This window comes from Dermacentor albipictus, chromosome 2 (genome assembly GCF_038994185.2).
Source record: "Dermacentor albipictus isolate Rhodes 1998 colony chromosome 2, USDA_Dalb.pri_finalv2, whole genome shotgun sequence".
Taxonomy (NCBI): Eukaryota; Metazoa; Arthropoda; class Arachnida; order Ixodida; family Ixodidae; genus Dermacentor; species Dermacentor albipictus.
The window spans coordinates 182,717,276-182,736,860 of NC_091822.1; the positions used below are offsets into that span (position 1 = coordinate 182,717,276).

General features: G+C 47.6%; 1 protein-coding gene across 3 annotated transcripts in view; it reads left to right on the forward strand.

Annotated features, from left to right (window-relative positions):
- LOC135920373 (lysosomal acid lipase/cholesteryl ester hydrolase-like) overlaps positions 1 to 19,585 on the forward strand; it is a 66,139-nt gene that overhangs the window by 15,028 nt on the left and 31,526 nt on the right. The window contains exons 2-4 of one of the 3 annotated variants that reach the window (XR_011512316.1): positions 8,487 to 8,743; positions 11,234 to 11,377; positions 13,382 to 15,379. Coding sequence is in view for 2 of the 3 variants with exons in the window: in XM_065454632.2 (XP_065310704.1) it covers positions 11,330 to 11,377; positions 13,382 to 15,283 (1,950 nt within the window). In the remaining variant the exon portion in view is untranslated. Of the gene's footprint in view, positions 1 to 8,486; positions 8,744 to 11,013; positions 11,125 to 11,233; positions 11,378 to 13,381; positions 19,389 to 19,585 lie in introns of those variants that run through there. The other 2 variants (XM_065454632.2, XM_065454647.2) reach the window with 2 other exon arrangements.

A 19,585-nucleotide genomic window follows, 5' to 3' on the forward strand; every position in this document is an offset into this window, starting at 1 on the left:
ATATCGCCTACTGAGAAGAAATCGATCACGGTATACGCACCTGACCTCCGAAACTCCAGTAGTTTCCATCAGACTATAGGGTTGAGCGTCATTCGGGCCTTTCTGCCTAAAACAGACGCAGGAAAGCGTTGGAACTCGTTGGCGATGAATTACGGATACATAGATATTCCGCAAAAGCGCACTATCGGGAGGTGAAACACGCAAACAGAGCGGCGACTTCCAACGAACGCTTCATTCTGAATTATTCTGACAAAGAAAAGCACTAGTATATTCCCTGTCACGTCAAAGCAACGGCGTGACGCACGGAATTGGGTTGGCTTGGCGGGTCGGTTTGTCAGGCATTAACGTGGCATCATTTGCGCTGTCGCAATTGCGGCATCTTGGAGCTGAGGGACATTGGTCCTTTTACATAACCTACACTTTTGCCCTTTCCTCAACTGCGTTGGGGCAGTCGCTTTGAGATGACAGGATATTGATTTGCGCGTTTAATGCGGAGCATTCTTTGCCTCGTTCTTGGCACTTTGCGGTAGGTAGGTAGGTAGGTTCCTGTGTCGCCTCGCCAAGAAATAATGCCTGACCCATCGAACCACTGCCGTTGAAGCACAGCAGCCCCATGCTTTAACCATTAGGCCACGAGCTCATGCCGGCGCGTGCGGCTCGCGCGATTTTCTCGTTCTCTTTCTTCATGGCGGCTCGCGCTCTGAGGCGTAGCGTTAGACGGCACAGTCTGCGGGACCTGCCCACTTTTGCCACTGCTTTCATCGTAGCAGCTATAGCTTACGCTACGTAGAAACTGCGCGACGTTCTACCGACTACATGATCGCCCAAGTCATAACATGTTTAACATTTCTTCGCAGCAGCACAAATGCGCTATCGTCGTTTCAACATACACCACATGGCATAGCCATGTATGTAAACACGATCGTATAACACGTAGTAGTCGGTGATGACGTCACAATTCGTGTTCATCTCGCTTACACTCGTCCAAGACCAATGCAGATCCAAACAATCACCATGTATCAATTCGCGTCAATGCTCGCCGTAGAAATCATGTCGCTGCCGTCATAGCACCGTCTTCAAAGTGGTCGTCGTCGCGATTTTGTCGTCACACACACGTGTACACTCGCGAATCGCAGACGAATAACTGCTCAATTTACGCAAGCAAGTTGGCTCACCCGGTATTGCTTTGCGAAACCCCAAAGAACGCTGGCTGGCTATAGCGTGCGAACGTTCCTGGTATAGCTATATGTACAGTGCTCACGGAATGAAACGCGTAAATTTAGGGCTAAGTAATGCGCATACTTTCGTTTCCACCGGCTGTAGTTCGTGCCACATCGACGTAATTTCGGTGCGCACACTTACATCGGGGTCCTCGTCACCTTTGGTGACCAAATTCCTTGCGACATGACATGGTGCTCTCGCGTACTTTGCACGTATGCAGGGTTTTACTAAATGGTCTGTGTCGCGTTTCATTCCGTGAGCACTTACGTGTAGGTACTTATAGGCACTTCTAGGTACCTATAGGTACCTTGAATATGCTTCGTATGACATCGATTCCCACAGTGCGTCGGACGTGCATATTCCTTTTTTTTTCTAATCTGAAAAACATGTGTTTCGCGCATTATAGTCTGCACGGCTGCTGCGCCATAAAAATCCTAAATCATCATCAAAATCATCATCATCTTTTGCAAGATAACGTCGGAACTTAGCGCTGCGCTCGTCTGCTTGACATATTTTCGTCCGTTTTTCGATATAGGTATATTAATATCAAAAATATACGATGTTTAGTAGCCTAGCGCAATGCATTGCAGCACCCACAATGTGTGCTATGTGCGTCTTTCCAGGATGCTTGCTTTGCTTGTTTGCTTGTTTCCTTGCTTGTTTGTTTGTTCGAGCCTATGTATTACGATCAACGTCGGTTTCTTACTTCATCGCGGCGATGCCAGGTTATCGGGAGTAAATTCTCGCATGCTTTCCCTTACACAACAAACAACAACATAGTTTAGCGCATTCTGGCCTCATTTGAAGCAACCGCTTCCCTCGATCGTCTCCGAATGTAGGGTAGCAAACCGATTCTTTTTTTTTTGCTTTGATTAACCTCGACCCTGCCTTTCTCCTTTCTTATTTTTGTCTCACTATCCAGAATGGTGTCCTAAGGCGCGTGGAAGCTTGCCCCGCTCAGCCCCCTCCCCCACCCCGTCCCGTTCATTTTTTGCCCAAGCGTTCATGTCCCGTAGCGGGTGAGCATCTGGCTGAGACTACGCTTAAATTAGTGACCAATAAAACGTCGGTAGTTATATAGCTTGCTTCCAAAAGCCTCGGTGGATGCCCTACTACAAGATCGTCTGTATTTTGAGAAGAGGAGCTTGAGAAGAAAGCGAAAAAAGTTACTCCAGAGGCTATTTAATTCTGCGCCAACTGCATCGATTCTTGAGTTATATTGGGTTAGCATAGGTTAGGTAAACAAGTGCTATATGAGGAAGGCTGCTTGTGGTGGTGTCTTCGCTATCGCAACCACGTGTCTCCTCGTGCGTCTCCTTTTACCGTGCACGCCCCGCTATCATGCGTGCGTCTCTCGCAAATAATAGACATGCAACGTTAGCGTACAATAACTATACAGTGTAGTTGTGATAACATGTATGCGTTGCACTGATGTCCCGAAGCACTGAGTTCACGTCGCGCGCTATTTTCGTCGCGGCGGGCGTTCTCCGTCCCGCCTGTATATCGGCGGACGCCATCTTCTTCCGGGGCTGCTTTGACGCGAGCAGCTTTTTGTTGCGACGCCATGTCGTCGCCTCCTCTTCGCGATATGCAAGCGCTTCAAGATCGGGGTCGCGATAGGCATGGATTAGCGCGAACGTGCAGGAGGATGCTGGGCTGCACTTGGCAACAGCACCACTCCCTCGCCCGTCCCCCCGTTTCCTACTCCCCTCGCAATGCCTTACATAGAGACCCTATCACCGCTTTCGCTTGACGTGAACCTGCAAACTGTACGCTGCCACGTTGCAACATGCGTCGCTTTGGGCGGTTGGTTAAAATGAAAACACTCACGCTGCCATAGAGTTTCCTGCAAAAAAGAGAGATATAACTATACTACATCTCACGAGTTGTGTGCAGCGCTGCCGAAGGTGCGAGGTGCACACAGAATATCCTTACGCAGCAGAATGCGATTCCAGGCATAACTGTCCGATTAATTGCGGGGTTAGATACTTTTGTTTTTCCTTGGTGCATGATACGTTGCAGCGACATGTGACACGTTAGGACCTCTGCGCATGCGCGTCGTGTACCGCGAATTCAGCGGCCGCTGAGCAGACTACGCGACGCGGATGAACACATCACGAGGAGCACTCGACCTCTTCCTATTGGCTAGGGACTCCGGCAACTCCCATAGCGCTGCAAACGACTTGCGCGTTGGAGTATACCGTATTTACTCGATTCTAAGCACCCCCCTTTTTTCACCATCGCGATGCCCAAAGTGAGGGGGGGTGCTTAGATTCGAAAAATCTAGAATGACCCCCCCCCCCCCCCCCCTCCCTCTTTTCGCTGCGACATCACGACGATACGGGTGCGAGAAATAACATGTTATTTTGTAAACATTAAAAAGAAAAATCGGTGCAGACAGTGAACCCACCGATTGTATCGGATGCTCAGTTGCTATCACTGCCACTCGAGTTCGTCGCACTGCTTGAACCGCCGCACTCGGTATCCCACAGCAGGTCGTCTTCCGTTCCGTCGAAGTGGTTTGGGATCGAGCACTTCTTAATGTTTTACCACAACGTCCACTTGGACCCGCTTCCTCGCGTCCGAAATTCACTTTGCCATGGTTGATGGAGACGCCTTCTGCAGCTTTCGCCGTACAGCCGTACAGTCCGGCTGTACGGCGTACTCGAGCCGTGGACGCCGTGCCACCTCGGGAGGCCGACGGCTCCGGCTCGATGGCAGAGGGAGCAAGCGCGCTTGGCGGCCTTGGCTACACGCTCTTCCTAACAAATAGGGGGGGTGCTTAGATTTGCATGCAAACTTTTTTCCCAGTTTTCTCTCGAAAATAGAGGGGGGTGCTTAGAATCGGGGGGTGCTTAGAATCACGAAAATACGGTAGATGGAACTCTAGCTATAGCTTCTATGGGAGATGCAAAAAGGGCGGTTACGCCATAAGGGGAATTATGGGCAGCAAGCGTATGGATTCTTCTAAAGTTTGTCCTTCTGGCTTCAAGCGACTTTGTGACACTGGAAGTTCATCATTCTCAATGAGACGTCGCGTTATAAGTGCAACGATTCTCAATGATTATGTATGCCTGAGCAGAAACTAATTGCGCTTATGCGTAATATGCGTATAGAAAAAAAAAATGAGTGCGTAAAAAATACCCATTATTGTTCCTCTTTCCTTCTTATAATTTGATGTGAAAACATCAAATATATACACGTGGAAGAGATGACAGGCCACAGGCGCTTTTCAAGCAGGAGCTTTATGTGATTCGTCCCACTTGGCCGTTCGTATGTTTCTATCTCGCCGTTTATGGGTGAAATTGAGACATGCGTATATAAATGTGAATAAATTATATTTATCATGGTTAGCTTCAAACCAAATTCTCCCAGCCTAGAAGCCCGACGTTGTAACCATTAGGCAACGGACGCATGCCTAAAAAGGCGGTATAAAACTTGTGATTAGCACTTTTTTAACGCTGAATAAATGTTTCGCTTTCACTGCAAGGCTGAAGTCTTCAACCATGATTCCTGAAGGACACGTTCATCACTGAAATCTGCAGCGCGGCTCTTGTCGTAATGCGTCAACAGTTCTAGTGTAAGGACATTTGTTATGAATCGTTATTTGCCTTGTGATTAAAGGCTGGTGAATGAAAACTTTGCGTAAACTGATTCACATAGTACGTGGCGTCTGCATGTGAGTGAATAAACTTTATTTCAGGCACCAAGTTGGTTAATGCTAGGAGGTGGGCGGCCACGCTCTTCCAAGTAGCCGTGGCCTTGTGCTGATAGCCTAGACCTGTTCACCAGCCGTAGCTGGTATTCAAGACTTGGGCTTGTCAGCTGGGCCCGCCACTGGTCTTCCGTTGGTACTTGGATGGGCATTGTCCACGGTTTCTTCATATTTTTTTCTTACGTGGTATCTATCGCAGCCAGTGTATCATTACATGCCATAACTTCCCGTGAACTAGCAAATATGTCACATCGATTTTCTATTAAGGACAACATATGAACGAAGTGCACAATTTGCAACACAGAAAAGTAGAAGTTTATCTCCACTGAAATAGGTCGAGACTATACAGGCAGCCGATTAAGATAGGGTACCAGTCGGGTCGGGACTCCGCTTGGTCATACACGTCCCTCAGGGGAACAATCATTTGACTAAACTGAACGTTCGAAGAAGCAATTGGCTAAGCACTGATGCCAAATGCCACAAGCGCATGCCATCGTCAACTATAGATAACAGCAGTACTCGCACCGCGCTTCGACGCGTACGATCTTTACTGTACCATCTGCGCATGCGTGAGGCGCTTGGGCGCAAGCTTTCGCGTGCCGGAACGCGTGCGTGTAGTTCGGCCTTAACGCTTTGAGGTTATCTGCGTGCGCGTTACGTCCCATGGCAGCAATTTCCTTCAGGAAAGCGAGAGAACGTGCTGGCCAGCCGCAGACACTGGAATAGAACGCCCGCGAAAAGCTGTCAACCTCGCAAACACTGACGCCAGAGTTCCATCTATAGTAATGTTTCCCAGCGAACTCCACACCTTTCGCCAGTACCCACAGGTATGCTCGGTTGCTTTCAAATAATACGTATTTACATAAATTATGTGCAATGCATCCGGATCTCTAAATCAAGTTTAATTGGGATCCATATAAGTTAGAACATTCTAATTAGAATATATATGTATATATATATATATATATATATATATATATATATATATATATATATATATATATATATATAGAGAGAGAGAGAGAGAGAGAGAGAGAGAGAGAGAGAGAGAGAGAGCTCGACAGGAAGAGGAAATGCACAAAGGCACGGCGGCCTCCCAATCAAGCGGCACGGAACAAAAGCGTCGCCCAACACGTTCATAGCTCGCACGACGGTTCCGTGCCGCTGCGCTCGCGTGCCGCGTGCACCGCGGGGCCCGGAGGCGTAGCTACAGGCTCACGCAATGCCGGCGCTATATACCAAGGCGCCAGGTGAACGCCGCACACGCTGGCAGCTAGGGACGCGTGCGACTTCCATTTGGCCCTGCGCCTCGGCCACGCTCGCTAGTACCGTGCACCGCTGCGAACGCAACGAGTAAAGGCCGAGTCCGCAGTGCGCGCCAGTGCGCAGGAGAGCGACCGAAATGGGAAAGCTATAGAGAGTGATTCATAATTTACTAGCAGCAGTGATAAACAGACGCGGACGAAGAACGGAGGAATCACGACGCAAGCGCTGTACTCGTTTAATTAAGCGCTGCTGCTTGCCAAATATGAACTTCCACCAACTCGCCGAAGTTTCCAAACTATTGCTAGAGAGCAGTTCGGTGCAGTGAGCAAGCGAGTGAAGGAGCGAGTGCTGAAAAAGTGAGCGACGAGTGAGTGAGCGCGTGAACGGGTGGGCAAGATAGGAAGGGGCCAGTGAGCGAGTAAATGAGTGAGCGAGAGAGTTATGCGAGAACACAAGAACCATTGAAGCCTAAAATTTCACTCAAGAGAACCATTAGGAAGCACCTATGTCGGAACACTGTTAGCTCTCCCTATGACGAAGAGGACGCACTCCGGTTGGGAATTTTCGTGAATCTTCGCAGTGCAATGCTTTGCTATTCTAGAAGATGCTGTATCTATCTGTGTCGCTAAACCCGATATAATAATGTGGAGATACGCATCTGAACGCGGAAAGAAAAAGCAAAGTAAAAAGGCAGGTAGTGAGGAGCTGAGAAATCAAAGTCTATGCTGACAGGAACTTTATAAGAAATTTGAGATCAAACAATAGCCATAGGTTGAGTCTGTGACTTAGCCATTAGTACCATGGTTGCAATTTCCATCCATTATTAACTCCATAATTATTTCATTTGCTTATTTACTTTGGCTGACACGAAAAACTAATATGTTGACTGAGGCTTCCTTTCTTTTTAGGCTGGCCAGCTTTTGCTGTGTTTTGTTCTCCTCGACTTTCGCAAGGGGGACAAAGCCCTCACGTTTTTCTGAACAACTGTTTCGTCTTAGTTAGTTGGTTTGTTCTAGCTGTCACGTACGGCGTATAATATTACGCATAGGACAATAAGGAGGCAAGAGGACATATGTCTGTTTCATGTCAAAAACGTGCCACGTTTCCTCCGTTGTGTTCTGTCCGCAAATTTGTGTGCTGTACACTACAGTAACGTGTTATGCGACAGAGATTATGCTTCAGCTGGACAAAAGAAAAAAAAATAAACATCTGCGTCTTTGACGTCAAATGACGTCAAAGACGTCATTTGACGTCAAAGCGCAATGCGCATTGACGTCAATGCGTCAAAGCGCATTTGACGTCAATGCGCAATGACGCATTGACGTCAAATGCGCGCATTGGAGCCCTTTAGCACGTTTCCCACTGTCCAGCGTCGTCGGCTTTATACGCTCGAGAGCTGACGACACCGCTGCCATGGATGTGAACGGCTGAAGACAGTCCACTCGTCAGGAGTGCTTTAATCATGCCCGCAGTTACGAGACTATCTGTTCCCGCATTGTTTCAGATGCCGGTGTGGGATTAATATAAAGTTTTCATCGTCCACAAACTGCTGTGCCAGCTGCTGCGGACAAATAAGTTTGCGCACTTAGGACGTTTACGAACAAACAGCCCTTACGGACAGAGCGCTTTGTGAATTCGACGCCAGAGTAAGAATTCACGAAGGTTTTCGTTCGCAAGCACACTTACAAAACTGACTGGAGGTGCTTTCGCAACATTTTGCGACTGACTAGCAGCTGTACTCGCGCTAAACTCTAGCTTTGGGTGTTTTTTTTTTTTTTGCGAATACGTGCCCAAGACCCGCATTTACGAAAGATGTTTACGCTAGAACTGTTCGTAAGAGCAAATTCCAGCCGACCTTGATGATGGACACAAAGTTATCAAAGCCGGCTAGTCTATACGGAAAAGGCACTTTGCGAACGAAAATCTTTGTGAATATCGCCCTAGGTTTCTAGATCGATATTCCTCGACCAGCTCAATCGAAGGGCCTGTTAGGTGCATTGCTGACACTCACGCCCGTCGCATTGGCTGACGCGGGCCCTAACGCCAACGACGCTGAACAGTTTTAGTGGGGGACGGAGCGCTCGCGACACGCTCGTTAGCTGTCTTGACGTTGCTTTAGCGGCTTGGCTGGGTGGATAACTGGCTGTCTGTCTAGGTGCGTACAACGAGCGTTCTTTTGTCGGTACGTGCCGCCTTCTGTCTTTACTTTGACAGTGGCGCCCGGGGGGAGTCAACAGCTGTCCGGGGCTGCTACAGAGGCCCCTCTCGCCCGTTGTTTATACAGGCCGTGACAATTTGATTGTCGCCTTTCCCGTGCGAGCCCCGGGGCTGGAGCGACTGCGGCTGCAGTTTTAGCGGTTGGGGTTCCGACGAGCGCTGTCGTCATCGTCGTCGTTGCGAACTGCGTCCTTCCCTCCGTCTCCGTTCCACATGGCTTCCGCGCGGTCAAGAGCTCGGACCAGCGCGGCGCTGAAAGACGGCATGTCCGGCTGCGGGCGCCGGACAGCGCACTTCGAGAGCGCCGGCTGAACTGCTCCAAAGGTGAGGTTCTGTCGTTCGCATAAGAAGCGAATGTGAATACCTTTAATAAGGCTTTTCGTTCGTAAAGGCTGTTCGTCATTGGCCGGCCACTTTCGCTAATAATGTGCCCAACCATGCGGTTTGCTGTTGTTTGCTCTTACGAAGAGTTCTAAAGCGTAAGAAGTTTTTTTGTTTTTGTGTGTGTTAATGCAGAGCCATATTCTGTTTTCACTCCTTCATTTCTTTTAACGCGACAGCTTTTGTCAAAAGAATTAAGCAAAGACAACTGCGTGTGTGACAACAGCTGACTTCGAGGCTGTATAGTGGGGCCTTCAATTCCTTTAGCACAGTATGAGAGCTCGAGACCAACCTCCGCTCCTCTCTCATTCGGGCCTGTGTCTCTCTACTCCCACTTTCCCTCGAAAAAAGTTCTTACGCTAAAACTGTTCGTAAGGAAATGCGACAGCCAATCGGGATGTTTGACAGTAAGTCAATGCGGTCGGCCAATGAAAAACAGCTCTTATGAACGGAAAGATTTGTAAATTCGGCCCCAAAGATTTGCAACGCCACTGAATCGCACGCTGCAGCATGACGCAGCTACGAGAATCGCAAGACTCATTTTCCTACAGCGGTTGCGTTCGTTTGAAGGAAAGTTGTCATGTGACACGACGCACAAGTGGTCTACATTTGGTGCGTCACCCAAAGGTGAACTCCTCATGCAGCATGCTTTACTCTACAGGAGCATGTGATGAGACAAGATCGTGTAAACAGCTGCGACCCAGTTTACGATGCCTCTCGTTTGTATAGTGCCCTTTGCCATTGGCCGCGGCTGCCTTGGCTAATAGCGTGCGCCGCATTAGGATTGGCTGGAATTTTCTCTCACGAACAATTTTAGCTCAAGGGAAAATAGCAGCCAATCGTGATGCTGAACATATTAATAGCCAAGGGGTCCGGTCAATAGAAAAGAGCACTTACAAACAAAAAGATTTGTGAATCCTACCTCTGAGCTGCACCAGAGTTCTTTCGTAGTTACCCTCTGCGTCTAGTGAGGTTGGTATCACGTTGGGTATTACGCGCTCCAGAGCGGGCATAACAACTGTTTAGCAAGTGTGGTTCCTTATGTGCAGTTTTGGTAGCGTTTGATTTCGATGGATCGTTGGTGTGAAGCTCTTTGGGTTGTCTTCTAGTCAACATCGCGACCATGCGTTAATCAAAACCAGTTGGCGTCCCTTGGAAAGGGGTGACAGATCTCCCATTACTGATGACGTCAGTTTTACGTCAGCGCGGTAGATTGAGTGGGGAATTGCGTAGACTTTTGTATAGAGACGGCGGGATTATAAAACCCGCGCGTTGCGCTCCCACTAATCGTGGTGGCGCCGTTACAACGATCGACAAAACAGTAACAAATAAATTTAATCTCCTGAGGTACAGTAGCAGAAGGAGGAACTTTTTCGCGAAAGGATAACAGAAGCAGTCGGCTCCGCTCCTGTCTTAATGAATCGTGCGTATGATTTTCTACCGACTTCAAGGCTGTTCGTCGAGTTAGTAGTAGTTAGCAGTTGTTAGAATATATGGAGGTTAATGGTGCAGCATGTACTCATGCCACAATGGGTGAAACGCGTGGTGCCTGTCAACATAACGGCGAAATGGGAATAGGCAGGAGACTTAGAGAGGGTATGAAGTTCTCAACAACCAAAGTTCGGTACACCGTCAATAGCGTAGCGCACAGCGCTACATGTATGTGTGGGGCCTCGTTTATAGGAATGCTATCAATAAGGCTGTGATACGGGACAGAATGTCTATCTGTTGTTCCCGTAAACGGTAAGTCTGTTCTGAAGCGTGCACGTTGTGGACTTGAAGGTTTTTTTTTTTTCACTGTAGACAATTTGTTGTTGTTGATTAGCAAGCTGAAGCGTGCATCACAATGCTTTTCATAGCTAGGGACCGCCACATTAGTTTGTTTGATATCGATTTAGGCCTTACTGAGTGTAGTTAGCGAGAAGTGTACGTACAAAAGTGCAGCTTTCAGAAGTGCAGCTTCGCGGAGCTTCTAAGTTACGCAACGAACCGTCGCACACGTCTGCGTCAGAATGAGCGACGAATCTTGGCGGACGTCCGCGGTTCGCGTGCTCGACAGACAGGAAGACTTTCAACATAATCTAGAAACATAATTGACGTTATCAGTAAAAAAAAAATAACGGTTTCCGTAGAGTCATTGTTTCTTTTTCTTAATCGCGACGGAATCACTTGCATCGACGGGGCTCAGTGGGACGCACATCCGTTGCTGCCAAGTGAGCTGCCCACATCTGTTGGCTGTCTTGCGGAGAAGTTCACACAGACTCGGTGCAAATGGACAAACTGAACCTTGATTGATTGGATTAGACTCGTAGGCGACCTTCGCAGTGCGTATTCCATTATCAATTCACTGAAAACCAAAGCGTTGTCGATACTCCCTCTGGCGATGTAGTTAATGGAGGCTTTACCAGGGTCAATATATGTTGCTTGTTTCAGCATTGCCGACGGTCACGCCTTGAGGATGGTGAAATACCGCAAGATGGTCAACACGGTTGCCTTGAAACGTTTCCGCCGAAATTGCTTCGGATCGAAATGACCATGGGTTCTGCACCGTTCCAAAAGACGGCCCGATCTACAACGGTGAGCTGAATGGCATTTTGTTTTCAGTTTCATTCCTTCGCGGATAAGGGACTTGCAAAGCCAATTCCACGACTCCCTTTTCGGATCGCTGTATGTATTTCTGTGCCCTCCAATCTGCTCCCGATTCTATTTCCTTGCGATTAAGCATGGCGCCCAAGTAGCAATGCTCACGTACTGTATTTTGTGCCCATTGGTACATATTTATTTTTGTATTATCACCGTTTGCGTCCATCTTGGTCTTGATTTTTTTTCCCGTCTGTGTGAATATCCAGCGTCAATACATTCATGGTTGCTTTTTTGGAAGTGGCACAGCTTGGGAATCCGTTATTACGGTACTCTTCCTAAAAAATATTACCCCAGTTACCACGCTGTATTGTGCGTAGTAAAATCATGGCAATGTATTCACCAAGCGCTGGTCCCGCTTTCATCACTGATCTTTGTTTCTTGCTTTTTAATCATTGGGTTGCACGCACTCACCCTTCTCACCATTTTGTTGAAGCAGTTAAGCAGAAAATTCTCAAGAGAACCTAAGAAATGGGGTCACAACCCAGAGATTCACTCTTGTTAAGCCCGTTGAGAAAGTTAGTAGAGCAGAACCCTTTTGATACGGTTTCCGTCGGACGACAGGAATAAAACGTTGTAGCTACATGAGCCAGGCTGACATCGTGTAAACTTGCAGTTTTGTTTACAGGGATTGTATGAATGAAGGTGCAGGTTCGTGTATCAGGGTTATCTGGACGTCGTGTAAACGTATAGCTAGCTCCACCGGCGTCCGATTTCCATGAAAGGAAAGGCGCATCTGCAAGAAGCGTACTAACGGAAATCTACTGCGTTGTTTTGGTGTTGGCCTGCATTCCAAAGGATCTTTCCTCCACCATTTACGAGCCAGCACATGAGCTGCGGGGCAGCAACGATTGTAAGAAAAGTGCAGACAAACTGTTTTCCCAGATAATAAATATAAGGCGAGGATCTCGTTTTTTCAACACATGTGTGCTTTGTTTCAGGCATTCTACACATTTTGAATGTCTCCACAGCAAATCTTACGATATCACCTAATGACTAGACTAATTTATGGAAATGTATGCTGGCATAATTTTGTTATGCCTCGTAGTAAAATGAAACGCCTGCATTCACCGCTATTCCTGTTTAGCGAGACATTTCTTGCGCCATTTTTACAGAGAGAACGTAGGCTTATACCACTCATTTGCGTGTTCAAGCTTACTCAATAGATGTGATACACTCGAAGTAAAAAGAGGACTAAGAAATGCGACAGATGGTTCTAAAGTTTAAGGACTGCCTAGGATAGTTTCTAGCACAAATTGTGTGATGTCGAATTAATAATTAGCGGCCAGTGTGTGCTGCTGCCGATCCAAAAGAACATACATACCAATTTTTACAGATAGTAGAAGGAAACAGTGACGAGCTGTCACAATTTGCGACATAAGCTTAAATGAAAATGCTAATAATGCATTCATTCAATTTATTTTTTCATTAATCCGTAATGACGGACGGCTCAGTCTCAACTGTGCATTATTCTTGTGCACTATTCATCAGCCTATATATGTATAGTAAAGCCGGCCTTGTCAGCCATCACGGAGACGAAGGCGTCTTTCTTTTTTTATTCTCAAAAGTTTTGTTATACCTACACCCGTGAGCAATAGTATATACAGACCATATACTCGCAGAAAAAAAACTGAATTTCTTCGTAATCTAGACGCACGGACTGTAATTTACGAGTGGAATGTTCGCAGTTCCAAGTTTAGCCTGCCGTCCTCAGTTTCTAAGTGAATCCATAGACTGAGAAAAAAAAAATTGCTTTATCGCGGAATCCCCGGTCCCTATACTTTTGCCCAGGGAAGTACATGTAATAGTTTGTTATGTTCATTGAGGTTCAGCAGGGATCCATGGTGTGAAATATAGATCCAGTGACGGTAGTGAAGCGGGCGGCTTCGGTGCAGCCCCACATTTAAGAGGCTGTGGCGGCTTCTACTTCCACTGTTACAGGTGCCTACGAAGACCGTGCGCAAGAAGAACACGGTACTGGTGATCGTCGGGACCGTCGGCCTGGCGTCGCTTTTCTTCTTCTACTCGCGCCAGGACGAATCCTTCTGGCTGAAGCCTGTCGTCGTCGCCAAAGAACTCGTGCGAATAGGACAGCCCGGGTACTCAATTTACACGAGCGGCTGCAAGATACCCACCTTCGATCCGTTCCACTGGACAGTGGCCGGCTTGTACCGCAAGCAGACCTTGTACACGTGTCCCGGAAAGCCCAGCTTCATACGCCTCGCGGCTAACGTGCCTTCTATTGACGCCAGGGTTCTCTGGGAGCACTACAAGTACAAGCCTCGCGATGTATTATGCACGTATCAGAAAATAACTCGCGACGAGAACCGGACAGAACCGGATTCGGCAGTAGTTTACCACCCCAGTGCCAGGCTCGTCTTCGGAACTCCACTGTCCAGTGATTTCGTGTTCGTGACGTGTTCCGGAAACCGTATGAAGTTTCACGAGGAATTCCTAATGGTGCCTGTTCTGAAGGAACAAGTGGAACAGCGCTGCAAGCTCGCCGAGGAAGCAGTGAGCCCGCAGTTGAACCGCACGAAAGAACGCTTAAACGTTGTGATCGTCGGCCTGGACTCCGTCTCTCGGCTCAACTCACTTCGTCATCTGAAAAGGACTCGAGCTTTCCTGCTGGAACAAATGGACGCCGTCGAATTATACGGGTACAACAAGGTGGGCGACAATTCGTTTCCTAATCAAGTCCCTTTGTTGACCGGGAAGTCGGGCGAAGAAGCCATGGCGCTGTGTCCCGAGAAGTTTTTCGACAATCTTGAGTTCATCTGGGATAAGTACGCCGCCCTCGGCTACCGAACACTCTTTCTTGAGGAAAGTCCGAAATACGGTCTTTTTAATTACCTACTCAAAGGGTTCAAAGACATTCCCACCGACTACTACTGCCGCCCCATGATTTTTGCGATCGACAACTCCAAGTTCAAGAAGTTTATCGGTGGAGGCAAAGGCTGTGTAGGCTCGACCATCCAGACGGAAAAGTACCTTGACTACACCACGTCTCTCGTCGCCTTTCTCGGAAACCGCAGCTACTTCACTTACACGTGGATATCCGATGTGACGCACGACAACTTCAATTCCGCTGGATTCGCGGACGAGCCTTTTCTTCGAGCCTTACAGAGGCTCAACGCCAGCGGTGTGATGGACAAGTCTGTGGTGGTGTTCCTCAGCGACCACGGCATGCGCTACGGGCCCATTCGGCAGACACTCATAGGCAAGTACGAAGACCGAATGCCTTTCGTGTTCCTGATGCTGCCACGAGAGTTCCGCCGCAAGTATCCCGAGGCCGTCAAAAACCTCAAGATAAACCAGCGACGTCTCACCACTCATTACGACCTGCACGCTACCCTTCTGGAACTCGCCGACTTTCCCAACGATCTCCCGTCCTTCAAGACCAAACACGGCATAAGTTTGTTCAGAGAAGTGCCCGAGAACCGGACTTGCAGGGATGCCTTCATCGCTCCTCACTGGTGCTGCTGCCACGACAGTGGACAGTTTCCCGTGACCGACCCACTGTCCAGGAAAATGGCCAACTTTGTCCTGCAGACCGTCAATGGCTGGCTTGAGGACGGTGCGCCGGGAAAGTGCGTGCGCCTCCAGCTCCGCAGCGTCGTGGACGTGTACGAGGTTACGGTTGACGCTAGCAGTGACACGCGTTACTTCTGGGTAACGCTGAAGTGTTTCCCGGGCGAGGGTCTCCTCGAAGCTACCGTGGCCGTGAATGGCACGGGAGCCCTCGCTGCGGAACGTGTGAGTCGTCTAAACTGGCACGGCGGCCAGTCGTCGTGCGTCAAGAACCACCAACTCGAACTTTACTGCTTTTGCAAGCACCAATAGTGCGTGCAGTTTGCACTTGTTCACGAGACACCGATGTTTGCCGATGATTACGCGGCCGAGCACTGGCAACTTTTCCACTTCCGTTTCCATGTATTGGTGAGTCCTGTTGGGTCTTTGGATAAGTTTGTACAGAGTGGCACGTTACTGAGCTTTTTATGCATGTCCGATAAGACTCGTTTATTTAGCTGCGTTTATATAGCTGAAGCTTCGTGCAATAAGAACCTGTAGATGAATACCGTATCACGGTAGTTTTTTTTTTCTAAGACCTAGTCAAGAACGGTGTTTAATTATATATTGTTCTAATCCAAGGGACGAAATATTGTTTAGCTGCCCAGCGCCTGGGCTCGTATTCACAGAGCAGTTCGTAAGGTTAGGATGATCCGTAAAAGTCACTCGTGATAGCGAATATATGATTAACGAAAGCGGATGGCCAATGACAGATAGCTCTTACTAGCCAAGAGATTTGTGAATTTGGCCTGAATTTGATTTCTGCGCAATATGACAGGCTCCCCAAAGGCATATTTTGTGTACTTGTTCTTCTAACTGCAGTCATGCAGTAACACGCTGATATTAAGCGTATGGCCACATTATAGCATATTTTGCTGTGCGTGAAGCTTTCTTCAGCATCTGGTGCGCTATAAAGTAAAGCTATTCCAAACTTTTTTATTTCAATTCTGCAATCAGCCCTCTGCGATTGGTCAAAAAGTATCTTTGGGCCACTCCCACTTCGCCTGTCTGTCAGGCGACGTCACGAAAACCGCGATAGCTCCCCATCCGATATGACGTGAACACACTGATTACGCACGATTGTACTGAGAAAAAGAATAGGTATTTCTGATTCGACGCCATTTCTCCATTAGCCCTTTGCTATTGGTCAAAAGTTTTCGGGCTGCCCCCACTTCACCTGCATATCACGCGACTTCACAAAACCGCGAAAACTCACCGCGTCAAAGTGACGTGTATGCGTTAAAGATATATTAATATGCCGAACAAAGCTGAATTTCTTTATGAATAGCCGCAGGCTGCCCCCTTCCGAAAGGAATAAAAGATGGTTGTCATCGGTTGCTCAGGCAATGGCTACTTACACCTGCCGGAGAGCTTAGGTTTATTTCCGTGTAGTAAAACTTTTTGTGTGGCCGTGTAACGTTTTTGAGCCCTTTCAGCACGTTTACGACCCCGCTCTGCCAGCTCTTCTCCGCTGAGGAGCCGTTTTAGCAGCATTCTTAACCTTCCGCTGCACGCCGCAGCGATTTTCGACCAGCCACCTCAAGCTAAGCAAGGGAAAGCTGACCTATCGCAGGCGCCCACACCACCCTCTTCATACGGTTATCTATTTTCAGAGCGCTAGTTCGGCGCCATCGAAACCCTTACCACTTGAGCGTGGTTGTCGCCTCCTGGCAGCCAGTTACAAATGAAAAACCGCTCAATGAAGGCAATATTATTCATGTTGAAAGGAAAGAAAAGTCACCTCCTTTAAACTAGAAGAGCGTTTGATTGGTCTGTTCAGACAACGCTGCGGGTCACCGCCCGATGCTTGCGTCGCGGTTACGCGAATTTGACGTCAGGAGATTGGAATAAAAGCATACTGGAATAGTTTTACGTTATAGGGCCCCTGCCTTTGCTCTTGAACATTAGTTTGCACGCAAGAACAAGTGTTAGAGCAAAATTATTGTTGCCTGTTTTCATGATTTGATCGGATTCTGGATTACTACGCAATGCGATCAAATATGGCTAGCTTTGCATGTATTTGTTGGAGCCGCAGACCATAATGGCTAGAAGTTCAGGAACGTATTCTCATGTACTCACTTGTGGTTTTGGAAGTAGCGAACAACTGGGAGCTGTTGGGCCCATACGCCAAGGAGCTTAGGTTGAACGGTGCAACCTAGCTCGTTCGGCGTTTAGCACTGTGTGTTCTGTGATATCTCCCGCCCAAAAATAATCTTCCGTCAGCAGACATAAATGCTGAAAAAGAACCTTTAGATGCTGGTCGTGCCTCACATAGGCTAATTATGTTAATGTGAAAGGAAAACAGTATGCCTTTGAACGCGGAATAGCAGGCCACACTAACGCTGGGTACCTCTGTTTCCAGAGCTTATTGATTGTTGAGTGTTATAGCTGGGACATTTCCTTTATGTCACTTTCGTCTCTAAGGGCACTGCCAGGAAGTGATGTAAGTGTCATACTTCAAGATGAGGAAATGTTTCTGACTCAGTGAGGGTAATTTGGGGTTCTGCGAAGGATGCCCGAGTGTTCTCTCCTGTCACGATGCGAGTAATCTGAAATGGAAAACGGTTTTATTGTGCGAGGTGTTGTGAGATGTGGACGCTACGATTGCGATGGTATATGGACTCCGCAGTGATTAGAGACGTTCTCAGTCGCTGTATATTGCTGTGCTGCAAGCGACGTGTTATTTATTGATGATGTATTGTCTTATGCTGACGCTGGTGCGCTAATTTATTGGCTGTGCTGAGGTTTAGGTGCTGACGCTGTTTTATCTGGTCACTGGATACTTTATTCTTTCCTTTCACCTAGCGAATAAGGTAGAAGTTCACAGGAATATGAAAGGCTTGAAGTGACCAACAGCGGTAGAACAAGAGATGACCTTGGAGTCAACATTTTCAACAAGGGGACTTACCATGATGAAAACAAGCGCCCTTGTCTAAACCTCGGTTCCAGAGCCATTGCGATCTTGTTCAACCGCTGTTGACACCCATATGGTTCTTCAGCAAGCGTTGTCAACATCTTCTTGGTTTATTCGCGTATCGTCAGTCATCTTTGCTACTGCGAACGATGACGAACTGACGTGAACACGAAGCTGCCTCGCGCGCCCTGCGCTTTATACCGTTTGCCTTCTCGTAGCCTAATGGTATATTTCATAACGATCATGCCGAGCCGAAGCCTGTTAACCGTTTTCACATGCTCTGCAACTACGCTACCAGAGTTCGTGGATGATAGCACGATATGTAACGGTTGTCCCAACACTCCCGCTCATTGTCACTTTTACAAAGACTCGCGGTATTGGATTTTCACCCATCTGCTGCTGCCAAGGCTTTTCAGCGAAACAGTCACCGTGTGAGGTAGAAAGAGAACGCATGGTGATTTTGACATGCTCGTTTTTTGCACTTTGCGCACGCTGCGGAACCTTTAATTTACATACAAGCACCCTTTAACCTCCGCAGAGCTAGGTTTTATGGGAAGCTCATGGCCCTTTACATCTCAATGATAATGTAGTGTATATATTCATCCCTGCGAATGGCGTGAAGCACAATTTCGCAGAGTGGTGCCGTCCGGAAAGCATCAGTAGTTAGCAAGTAACATTTACGGCTAGACTACTGTCTTATAGATACCGAGACAGCGAGAAATACAGGATTTGTTTTGACGGAAAGGCTGTTATATTTCGCCGTGCCGCTCGGCGTACGTGGCATTGCGATGGTCATAAGTGGTCATGAAAGCATAAATGAAGGAATCATAAGAATCTTGATTTATTCTAACTTCTAACTCTGCTAAATTACAGGTGGGCGATTGCGCACCAACAAGTTAATTTAAAGCAAGACCTATAACGCGCCTTTCCGACAGAACGCAAGTTGGCATTAACCTAGGTAACTAACATTAATGCAGTGACCCCTGCGTTTCTCAAGCACATGGTTCTCTTTTACATAGCCTTGCCTGCAGTGATGAGGGATGTGGCGTCAAGGTAAAGGATCAAGCATTCTCAACTTGTATCCAATACTACTTCAAATACAGTGGTCACTCAGTTAAAGAACAAATATTGATTTGCAAAACACCAGGCCCCAATTTATCAGACCTTCGTAAGCACGAATTGACTTGTCGAGTGGGGCTTGAATTCCATGAAATGACGTGTTTTTTGCTATGCACTTAGTGTATCGCGTGCTGTAAATCAATATACGAAGCAAACAAGGGAGTGATACAGCCTGATACTCTTCCACCTCATATGTGTGATACATGACTCCTGTTATATGTGCTTGGAACTCCAACTCATATTCCACTTTTGAAAGCTACCTTGCAGGACCAATGTGTTTTCTGTGTGTGGGTTGTGCTTTGAAATATTCAGATAAAGTTGAGGAAAAAATAAAGCTGCGAGAATTTGGTGCTCTGTGTTCCCTTTTGTCGAGATGTTCCGTGCCTAACACATATAGGACATGCGATACAAAATTATTTATAGGTTTTACTCGTTCGCTTTTAAGGAAGTGGAAGAGAGAAAAAGGGAGATGGAATCAGACACGGTTTTTTTTTTATATGGTCATGGAAGTAACCTAGCGCAGTAAGGACGAGGGCCAAGTC